The sequence below is a fragment of the Otolemur garnettii genome, unplaced genomic scaffold (genome assembly GCF_000181295.1).
Source record: "Otolemur garnettii isolate 467f Iridium unplaced genomic scaffold, OtoGar3 scaffold00016, whole genome shotgun sequence".
NCBI classification, from domain to species: domain Eukaryota; kingdom Metazoa; phylum Chordata; class Mammalia; order Primates; family Galagidae; genus Otolemur; species Otolemur garnettii.
The window spans coordinates 12296479-12307414 of NW_003852411.1; the positions used below are offsets into that span (position 1 = coordinate 12296479).

General features: G+C 49.7%; 1 protein-coding gene across 1 annotated transcript in view; it reads right to left on the bottom strand.

Annotated features, from left to right (window-relative positions):
- LOC111723816 (voltage-dependent R-type calcium channel subunit alpha-1E-like) overlaps positions 1–10936 on the bottom strand; it is a 173843-nt gene that overhangs the window by 139216 nt on the left and 23691 nt on the right. Inside the window, exons 2-3 of the mRNA XM_023510803.1 lie at positions 7338–7443; positions 6464–6603 (exon numbers count right to left, since the gene is read on the bottom strand). Of these exons, the coding sequence (XP_023366571.1) occupies positions 6464–6603; positions 7338–7443 (246 nt within the window). The remainder of the gene's footprint in view (positions 1–6463; positions 6604–7337; positions 7444–10936) is intronic.

Genomic DNA, 10936 nt, shown 5'->3' on the forward strand with positions numbered 1-10936 from the left:
TATCATACCATGCCATATTAACACCCAGTGCTATCATACTCTGCTATATTAACAGCCCCCAGTGTTACTGTACCATGCTGTATTAATACCCAGTACTATCACACTATGACCACAGAGATCTAAATCAAGCTGGGGGCTGAGGACTGTAGTCACAATTCCACCCCCATATTCTCAGCCCCAGAGACAGTGTTCCCAGGGGAAAATTGTGTTTTCCTCGATCTTCAGCTGCTTGGGAAACTCATGTATTAGGGCGGCCTCCTTACAGAAAACCCTCTAAAAATACCTATCAATATATATTTAGCTCCAGATATCATCCTCCCACCAGCAGACTTCAGGCTAAACCATTCTGTGTATGCCCCTGGAGAGAAGCTGGGGCTGGAGGACGCCCGCGCCCAGCACTGCTGCAGCCTTCCCTGAGCTCTGCGCTTCCCTGCTCCTGCTTCCTCGGTCCTCCTCCTGCCTGGGTATGCACCCGCTGTTCTCCTAAACTGCAGCTAAGGATGTGGAGATGGCTCCATGCTCTTTGCCATGCCTTTCCTCAGAGCTGATTCCAGGGTAAAAAGGAAAAAAAGACTCCTGCAGCACCCAGACCGGGGTAGAACTCAACATTCTACCCCCTGCCCTAAGCCTTGAGTGGCTCCCTACTGCCCTCTGGTTAAAGTACAAAGTCCTTAGCATGCCCTGGACTGGCCCCTGGCCACCCCTCCAACCTCATCTCTCACCATCCCACTTATCACATTTCCAGAAGTCTCCTATGGTCTGCCTCTTCCTCTCTCTCCAGGCCCCCACCTCCAAGCTTTTGTGACAGCGTTCTGTCACAGAAAAGCTCTTCTCCATTCCTGTCCTTCTAAGTCCTATCTAAATGTGACTTCCTTTGAGCAGCTTCCCCCAGTACCTTTCTTCTGGGTTCTCATGACACATGGCCTTCCTCCACCTAATGGGGGACGTAGCCCCAGCCCAGCCACACCTAGCACCACGTCTGTCATGCTGTGGGTACCCAACACTATCTCTTAAGTGACTGCCTGAGCCCTGGGGTGATGACCATGGCAAGGAAAGGAGATAGGGCCAGGCACGGACATTCCTGCCCACTCCCCAGAGTTTGCACCACGTACCCCACCATGAAGGGAACAGTCAGAGCAGGTCGTCCCCTGTTGTAAAGCTGGCAAAACGGATGGCAAAGCATGTCTTGAACTGATTCTCATTTTTTTGATGGGAAAAGAGACAATATCACCAAGATTCCAGAATAGGTTTGTAATGTCACAATACTTTAGCATACAATTGGAAATAAAGATGTCCTCGGTGGAAAGGGATGGCTTACTTCTCACTATTTGGCCTGGACCAAAAGATGCACTGGGGAAATAAGAAGAGAAGGCCAAATTGTTCCAGTAGCACAGAGCAGCAGGTGCCACGGGTGTCGTCGCTGAGCTTGGGGGGCAGTGTAGAGCCGACACCAAAAGCAAACAGGCCTTTTTCGAGTCCTGGCTTTACCATATGCCAATGGGCCTGGACAATAACCAGGCCTAATAATTCTTACCTTGGGATACCATTTTTAGGATTAGGAAAGTATATTTATTTATAGGGGACTTTGGCATCTGGTTCAACAAATGGCAAATAAATGCCTGGTGGTGTGATACAGCTGCTGTCTCCTGACGCTATTCCCACCCTGTCCACATCACTCTTGGAGGTTAAGTATTCAATATTCAGCCCTGCCCCTGCCAATCACCCAGGAAGCAGTCCCCACGAGGTAACACTGACAATCAAGCACACAGGCCAGATGACTGGAATCTCAGAACCTTTTCATGGCCTGGGGACTGAGCTCCCAGCTTTCATCTCCCTAACAAAATGACCAGAATGCGAGCAGGCTGGGAAGATACAGATATAGAAAAGAGACAGAGATACTATCTGGCTCTGCCAGACCTAGGAGAGCCTCCACCTCAGCCCCAGGCTGCCCTCAGCACTCACTTTCGCATCCTATAGACAAACGATTCAGTTCAGTGAGTGCTGATCGAGTACTGACTATCCGCCAGGCTCTGGGCCTATGAAGATGAACAGAGATCTAAGGCACAGTCCTCTCCCCCATCTCTCCATTGTTACCCATGGTTTAGGAGTGTCCTTGAGTTTTCAACCTCCCCTCTCATTTGCCCTTCTATTCCAGGTACTATAACTTATTATCAAGATTAATACATAATAGAGACTCCAAATAACTAGGAATTCCCCAGATGGCCTGACAAATAGCATCTCCTGAGTTGTTCCCAATGCAAGAGCAAGCCCAGGTTCTGTAAGATAAAAGTTTGTTAAAGGAATGGCAAATTCCACTGTCTTTTAGCAGAAATGAGAACATATTAATAGCATTTCCTTCTGCATTCAACATACTAGTTTTGCTGAATTACTGAATGGGTGAATGATTGAACAAACAAACCAACTGATGAAGAAATCAGCTGGAACCTCTGATCTAGTTTCTGTGTATCAAACCATGCTATGCCACCAGTTAAGCAGCGTGCCTCTTGACCACAGAGCAGGGAGTGTGATTCCAAGCCCACAGAGGGAAGGGTTGGTGTGGGCACCTGCAGCTCCTGTCCTCTTCAGCACACATGTGAGCCTCATCTTGGGCAGGGCACATCTGCCTGACTAGGCCTCTCCCTGAGTGGATCCCACATTACTTCAAGGGGACCAAAGGAACAGCAATCACAGAGCATTAGATCCAGAGTCCTTGTGGTTGTGAGGGACAGATGGTGTGGGGAAAAGAGTGTCGAAGAAGGTACTTAGAGCCAGAAGTGAGATCAAGTCCTGGATCCAGTGCCCACTAGCAAGTCATGTGCCCTCTCTGACCCTCAGTCTCTTCATCTGTGAAATGAGGAGAGCAAGATCCTTCTATGGGATTGTGAGGACTAGAGAAAGTAACATACAAATGCACTTCCTAAACCATGAATGCCTTCAACCTGCCGCCTAACCACACCAATGGTTAGAATAGGGGTCCTCAAACTTTTTAACAGGAGGCCAGTTTACTGTCCGTCAGACCGTTGGAGAACCAGACTGCAGGCCCCGGAACAAGTTGGCTGCTAAGCAGGACAGGCAACTGCAGCAAAAAACACCTGGCAGGCCAGATAAATGTCCTCAGTGGGCCACATGTGGCCCGTGGGCTGTAATTTGAAGATGCCTGGGTTAAAAGGTCAGAGGTGGCAAGTAGAGTGTGGTGACCCAGGACCCCCAGCTGCCTGTCTCTCAGGCAAGGTCAATGAGAGCAGTTTTACACCGAGCCAGTTTTCTGACACCTCCGCACTCACCTCCCCACTCTCCCCTCCCAGCACCGAGACTGCAGAGCTGTGCAGCCTCAGCCCCGAGGCGCTGTCGTGCTCCAGCACCTGTCATTCCTCCTGTGCACAAGAGGAAAATGGGAGGTGACACCTGGAGATGAGGTGGGAAGGAAGAGCTGTCAGCAGACACTGCTGTGGGTGCAGGTGCCAGGAAGGCAAAGGGGAATGCTGGGTGGCCTGCAGATGGGCTGCACAGGTCAGGGCTAGAAACATCAGCCCTGGATCTGCCATCAAGAAATAGCTGATCTTGGACAAATGACTTTTGCCTTCTGTCCTCTACCCTCCCTGAGGCCTAGATGACCTATCTCTAAGCCTGCTGCACCTGCCCCACTAGGCTGGAATCACAACATACTTCATGGAATCTAAGGCCCCAGCAATTGTAAGATGCCCCTGAATTTTATGTGGAAGGAAGGAAGGAAGGAGCAAGGAAGGAAAGGAGTTATAAATTAAACAACATCATGGGCGGCACCTGTGGCTCAAAAGGGTAGGGCGCCAGCCCTATATGCCAGAGGTGGTGGGTTCAAACCCAGCCCCAGCCAAAAAATAAATACATACATAAATATAATAAATAAATTAATTAATTAAACAACATCATACCACTATTGTAAGGCACAGGTTAATTTCTAAGTTGTTCCAGCATGAAAAATATGCCTCTTAGAGGTGGCACAGTGTGGCGGAGGAAAGCACGGTGGAATGTAAAACTCAGTATGATCATCCATTCCTGCAGGATGAACTGCAACCCTGAGCCCCTTGGCCCGTCAGCCAGGGTCTCCAAGAGTGAGCACCAAGCCCTTTCCTGGAGCACATTCCAGTGCAAATTAAGGAGAGAGAAAGAGAACAGTCCACCCTGGGAAGAGGGTTAAGCAGCAGTCTGGAGGAAGGGCCAATACACAGAGCCAATGAAGAGCTGCTAAGAAAAGGAGGGCTGTGTGGAGAGGGCAGAGGGGGGCAAGTGGGAAGGCCAAGCTCAGAGCCTGCACCCACTCCCGTGCGCCCCCTGGACACACAGGGCAGACCTTCTAGGCTGTGTTGATGAAAGGGCCCTGCTGCCTCCTACAAATCCGCTCCTTTAACCACATAATGAACCTCATTTGAACACAAAGATAACTTGTCTCTGATAAGTCTTCCATCTAGTCAAATGGTCCAGTTCCTCCACCTCCTCTTACCCAGCACAGTGCCCAGAACCCCACACCAGAATGGCTGGACTCTCCTTTAGAAGTACTTCGACCTGCCAAATGCCTGAGAAAATGTGGCATCCCAAAGATATACGCTGGAGCATCTTTGATAAAATTTATCACAGCAAAAACCAGAAAGCAATCCAAGTATCAAATAACCGCAAAAGAAGAAGCAAGCTGTGCACATCTATTTAATAAACTGCCGGTCCATTGTTACAGAGTTTACCAAAATACACAATAACATGTAATATGCTCATACAATATTGGGCAAAGGCAGTGAAACTACGAGCATTTAAAAGAGAGCTTGCTGCGGGCTGAGAGGAAATATCACAAAATGATCAGGAGCTTTGCCTAATCAGTGAACGTTTTTTTTTTTTCTTCTCTTGACATTTCTATAATGAAATATTATAGTTTAAGATAAAACTAAATGGACAGGACAAGAAATTTCAAATGGCCTCTGACACAGATAGAACTGAGCAAGACCAAGAATTTATATAAACATAACGAACAATACACATGCATTACAATACTTTTCTTCTGATAGAATCACAACATTTCTAGAAAGCTCAGATTCTCATTTAGGCCTTTTCTAATGCGGTATATATTATTTTCTTTTAAGGACACTTAAAATATCACCCAGTGTACTTCTGTACGTGGTACTTCTGTAGTACCATGTACCAAGTGTATTTTCATATATAAATCACATTTAAAATGCAGTAGTAGACTTTTCTTTTAGAAAAATAACCTCCAGAAAATCATTTCGTGAGGCAACAGATATTTTTAAACGTGCAGCCAACCCTCCTTATCTGTTCCCTTCCATCCCTATACTCCAGTCTGTTCCATTTTCAGCATTTTCTCTTCCACTCCATCCCAATTAGCATAAAGGTTAAAAATATGAGCATTGTGTCTATTCCACAAGATAGTAAAGCAGAGGTGATCCTTCCCTAGCCTTACCCTTTCAACCTCCCCCAACCCCCTCCTCTGACTGGTCCCTGTCTGGGTAAGTTACCCTGACTGGGTAAGTTCCTCTTTCCTCCCCTCTCCTCTTGGCCAATCATCAAAGTGGCTACACATTTCCCCCATCCTCTCCATTCTCGGGCACTCTCTTCTTTTCCTCAAAGCTGTGAAGTACTATCTGCAAGGCACCTGATAAGGCAATTTCCAGACTATACCACTTACTGTCACTTCTACACAGGCCGGCTCACTGCTCCAGTAAGCACCAAGAGCCATCTGACACTAAGACCAACCAGAAGTCACAAAATCCCAGGGCAGACATGCCCATCACCACATTCCCCGGGCCCATCACATTTGCTGCCAATGTCACTGGGTCAGCCCAATGTCCTTGTACTATATTTATTTCCAAAAGAATGATTAATCTAATATTAAACTAAAATGCACTGCCATCATATATGCTGCCGTGACACCAAGTCAGCCCTAATGCAGTATTACTATATTAATTTCCAAGGAGTGATTTATGAAATGTTTTAATATGGTTCCATGTTACACTATTAATAAATCTGCAAATCATAAAAAGTTCTGTGTTAGGGCATGAGTGTCAATTATCAGTTTGGAAAATACATCTAGGGTCTTCTCTGGCCCCCCAAAGAAACAGCTTTGGACAGCATCTTTTGGCCCATCTCTTGGGGGTGCCACTCAGCCTAGGGAAAGCTACTTGCTTTAGCAAAAAGGCTCACAGGGAAATGTCACCCCACCCAGGGAAGTGGTATTTAGCATCCGAGCCAAGCACAGAATGAAAACCCAGAAGCTGCAGAACCGGAGAGTCCCAGGGCCTCCGCCTAATGCCACACACATCTCCTCTAAGGGGCTTCCCTAGGACTCAGCCCTGGGGGAAATCTCCATCCTGAACTCCTCTGCTCCTACCCACAGACACTGTCTCTCCACCCTGGGTTCCCTGCCCAGCCACGTTATGACACGAAGGCCCACATGCAAAGGAGGGAGAGGAAGAGGACTCACCCACTGAGGACCACGATGAAGTCCATAACATTCCAGCCGTTGCGGAGGTACGAGCCCTTATGAAAGATGAACCCCAGGGCCACGATTTTGATCCCAGCTTCAAAGCAAAAGATCCCAATGAAATAGGGTTCTGTCTTCTCCTGCGGGAATAAGGAGCAGAGGCACCAGTGAGGGGAGGCCTGTGCTTTATCAGACAGAGGCCCACCTGGCCACCTCCTGGAAGTCTGTGCTGGGCCTGCGCACATGCAGGTGGGAAGTCAGGGTGCTGAAGGGGACCCAGGGCTGCAGGCTGGGACTTGCAGAATGCAACAGAGCCAGGGAGCGCATGGGGGACAGCTGTAACAGATCTGGGGGTCACACCCAGAGGTTAGACTTCGTCCCCAGGAAGGTCCCTGTTGGTCTAGGCTCTGCCCTGAAGGAGTCTCCACACAGGTGGAAGGTCATCGGGCTGGAGCCACCCACCTGCACTTTGGATTTTCAGCAATCTGTTTGCTGTCTGTAGGGGGAGTACCTGAGACCTGTGACTCATTTCTTTAAGGAGAATACAGACGTAAGCATTTAGGAAGTTCATAACCACAAATACACACAAGCTCAGAGCATCCTTCATCCTCCCACTGCAGAAGCCCCTTAGGAAAGCGGTGCAGAGCAAGCCGGCCCTGCCTGCCCGTTCTTCCTGCCTGGCTCCCATGCAGTGTACAGGAGCGTTTTCAGTGCCCTCTGTTCCTTTCAAATCCCAATGGGGTTTGTCAGTAAACCGTCCCTTGGTTAAGAGCAAACTCCTTACAGAACTCACAGAGAGGAGGAGAGAGAGGAGTGTGATAAGGAAACCCCGAAGATGCAGAAGGCAGGAAGGTGAGAAAGAGGGAGCACATACCAGCCTCCGGGACATCGGGGTCTTGTCGTCCTCAGGAAGATGCTGCTCCAGGGCCAACACGATGCAGTTGGCAATGATGGTGGCCAGGATCATATACTCGAATGGCGTGGAAAAGGTGGAGTTAAGGAACAAATTCACCAAAGACACAGGCAGGCCGTTTCTAATATGGCCACGCCCATAAATACACAACCTTTAGCAACCCACACTGTGTCTGTGCAGTTTGTGTGATTCATGTTAGCACACAGGCAGGCAGGACAGCGGATGGCCCTCAGCACAAGAAACCACAACCATAAATGACGGGTGTCTGAACACAAGGCATCCTTCCCAAGGAAAGGAAGTATGTAGCCAGCAAATAATATAGTTAGGCGTATGGCAGACACTCCAGACACAGAGCAAATTTAATGACAAATCCAGGAATTAACCCAGGAGTGAAAATGGAAGGGGGAAGAAGAGAGAAAGAAACCCAATAATGCCATGGCAGGAGTCCCCATTCTCCCCAGGCTTCAAATCACTGGCTTGGGTAACAATGTGTAAACAAAAACCCAGCTGCAGCCGCCTGTTGCTGTCTAGGGACTCACATCTGGAGACCCCTCCTCTAGAATTCAGCTCAATTGAGTAAAAGAAGAGCCCTCGGAAAAGAAACCATTCTCTCTCTGTGAGCTTCCTTCTGTTTCAACCTCCAAGTCAGAAAAATACTTCATGGGCCCAGGAGAAGCTTGCTTTGTCTCTCCTTATTATACCCAAGCTTCTGTATCTATAGGAAGCAGAGAGACGCTCCATGAGCCTAAATCCAGGATGGTAAAGCCCAGGCCTCTAGGAACCACACTACAAATGAATGAATTCAGGCATTTTTCTGTTACATTCTTCTGAAAATAGGTAAGGGGCTCCCTGTGCTCTCTGAAAACCGGGGCTTTAACTCAGGTGCCAGCACCCTGACTCCCACGGAGGTCTTGCCCCAAGCTCACAGGGAGATGGGGGTGGGGGGTGGGAGCTGTTAGAAAACAGAGAGAGGGGAATCACCAGGCCCAGAGTTGGCATCTGGGATTTCACTCTGTCACCACTGTCATGACAACAAAAGGCTGCTGTAGCTGGTCTTGCTGAGCGACCTGTGCTCTGGAAGATTCTGGAATCGGGCAGGAAAGAAGAGTAGAAGATCTTGCAAAGTAGGGGGAAGGGATAGGAAGGGACATTTTTTGTCTCCCTACTCACCAGGATGGCTGTGTCTGACACAGGCCTGGAGCCCTCCCCAAGGAGCAGGTCAGGACTAAACCCCTGACACCTCCTCAGCTATGATGATGCCCAGGATGTCTAAGGAGGGCAGGGCATGGCGCACTCTGCAGGCAGAGGCAGGGTTTGCAAAGGGATGTGAACTGCCATCAGCTGCTGTGTCCAGGAAGCTGCAAGGGTGCGTCTGGCAGTGCCATCTCCTCCCCGTCACCATGCACCCCTGGGTCACACTTATACTCCAGCAGCTGGATGGATGGCGTTCCTTGCCACATACCTCCAACACTTACACACACCCAGGCCCCAGGGACAGCTCCGCTGGCCTCTGCTTCCCTGTGTGGCTCAGCCACCAGATCTGAAAACAGACAGGCCTGAGGCCCTCAGAGCCAGCCCACCGCCACACCTGTGCTTGACAGCCTCACTGCACAGACAGCCCCTCAGCACCCCTGACTCCTCCTCCTCCAGCCTCTCTGGGTGCCAAGCTAGGCCCTGCAGTGACACAAGCCAGCAGGCACACAGCACAGACGCCCACCAGCTTGCACATCAGGCCCGCCCAGGGCCACCAGTGCTCACTATTCACAGGGAGCCTACTCCTCCCCTCCCACCACAGCCTCTAACCCCGAACCCTGAAGAAAGCAGAGCAACTAGAAATCACCCCGAGACCCAGGGTCCGTAAACAGCCTCAGGGGTGCTGGGCCTGGGGCAGATGCCAGAATCCCCAGACCCATCTAGTAAGATAAAGATGGGAAGGTGGCAGGAAGCAGTGGCTGAGAAACCCACAGGCTTTCCTGAAAACATGCCAAGGGGATGAGTCCAGAAAGGGAGCTGAGGACATGCCTGTAAGTCTCTGTGAATGACGACAGAAGGTGAGGGCAGTTAGGGCAGCGTTCCCGATGTGCAGGCCACGAAACACCGGTGCTATGGGAACCTGCCATCAAGTTCACAACGGAAAACCCAGGTGAGTTAAGCAGACTGCTCCCCAGTAGGGCTTCTTGGAGCCCTTAATATCATTGTACACACCACACACACACACACACACACACACACACACACACACACACAGAGTGTTTCCCAAACTTCTGCACCATGTAAGTCTTTCGCCAGAGCATCACTCTTGGGAACACTGTTCCCAGGAACATACTTGGGAAGCCCTGACACATGGGAAGTCCCCAAAAGTAGGAGAAGAGGACCAGTGGCTCTGAGTGGAGTGAAATTAGGGTCTCTCCCATATCAACCCCTGATTTTGTTCCTAACAAAATTGTTCACAGAAGTGTGGGGCTCACTCCCTTGACTGGAAATACCCCCCATGCAAGCTCAGAAACCTGCTCAGCACAGACAGGGAGCCCAGAGGCCGGCCTGGGAGGTGGAACTGGGAACCAGCAGTTTCTCACTCAAGCTGCAGACCTCTCGGGCTCTCTCAGGTCTGTGCGGGGTCTCTGATAGTCTGATGAGATGAGTCTACTAAAGACCTGGAGGTGACAGGCACAGGAGTAAAAGGAAATGAGCTCTTGGTGTGGCTCACACACACAGCTCCGATGCTCACTCCCACCATATCCTCTTGGACTTGGCCACACCCCTGTTACCCCATTATCTGTTCCCACATCCACGTTGGCATTTTCCTAGCTAGATACTCCAAATATACCACTCCCTGGGCAGTGCCGTGGCTCAAAGGAGTAAGGCGCCAGCCCCATATGCCAGAGGTGGCGGGTTCAAACCCAGCCCTGACCAAAAACTGAAAAAAAAGCAAAAAATAAATATACCGCTCCCTGCTAGGACTTTTGAGTTCAACTAGTCCAGTACATCTATGGGCAGATATGTGAGTTTTGTTGGGGCACAGGCTGGACAGTGTTGCCATGACCACTGCAGGATGCTCAGGGCAAGAGAATGGTTCTAGGTGCTACCAAGACAACTCCCCATGACCGGAGGGAGATCTGGAGGCTGAGAATTCATGAGGTCCCAATGACTGCTACTACCCAAAACCCTGCAGGCTAAAAGGTGGGAATTTGGTACTTCGTAGGTTCTGAGAAGTCTCTTACTCCCTCTTCCTCCCCAGCCAAACCCTCTGCTTGCTGCCTTATGTGTAAGGATCATTCAGAGCAACAAAGCTTTGGCTTAATGTTTGTTTGTTTTTGCTTAAAATTAAAACCGTCCAGATGCATATACCCTTGAGAGGGATGTCCTATTCAACCTTACAGATCCTAAGATCTCACGATGAAGCCATGCCTGGGGTAATGAAGAATCTGGGGTGAGACTATAGAAACTCAGTGGGTCTGTGGGCCAAATGAAGGAAATGACAGCAGTGGGGAACTCTCAGGGGAGGCGAGCAGGAGAGAACACCCAGTTCTTCCAGGTCCCAGCCATTCTCCTCTACAAGT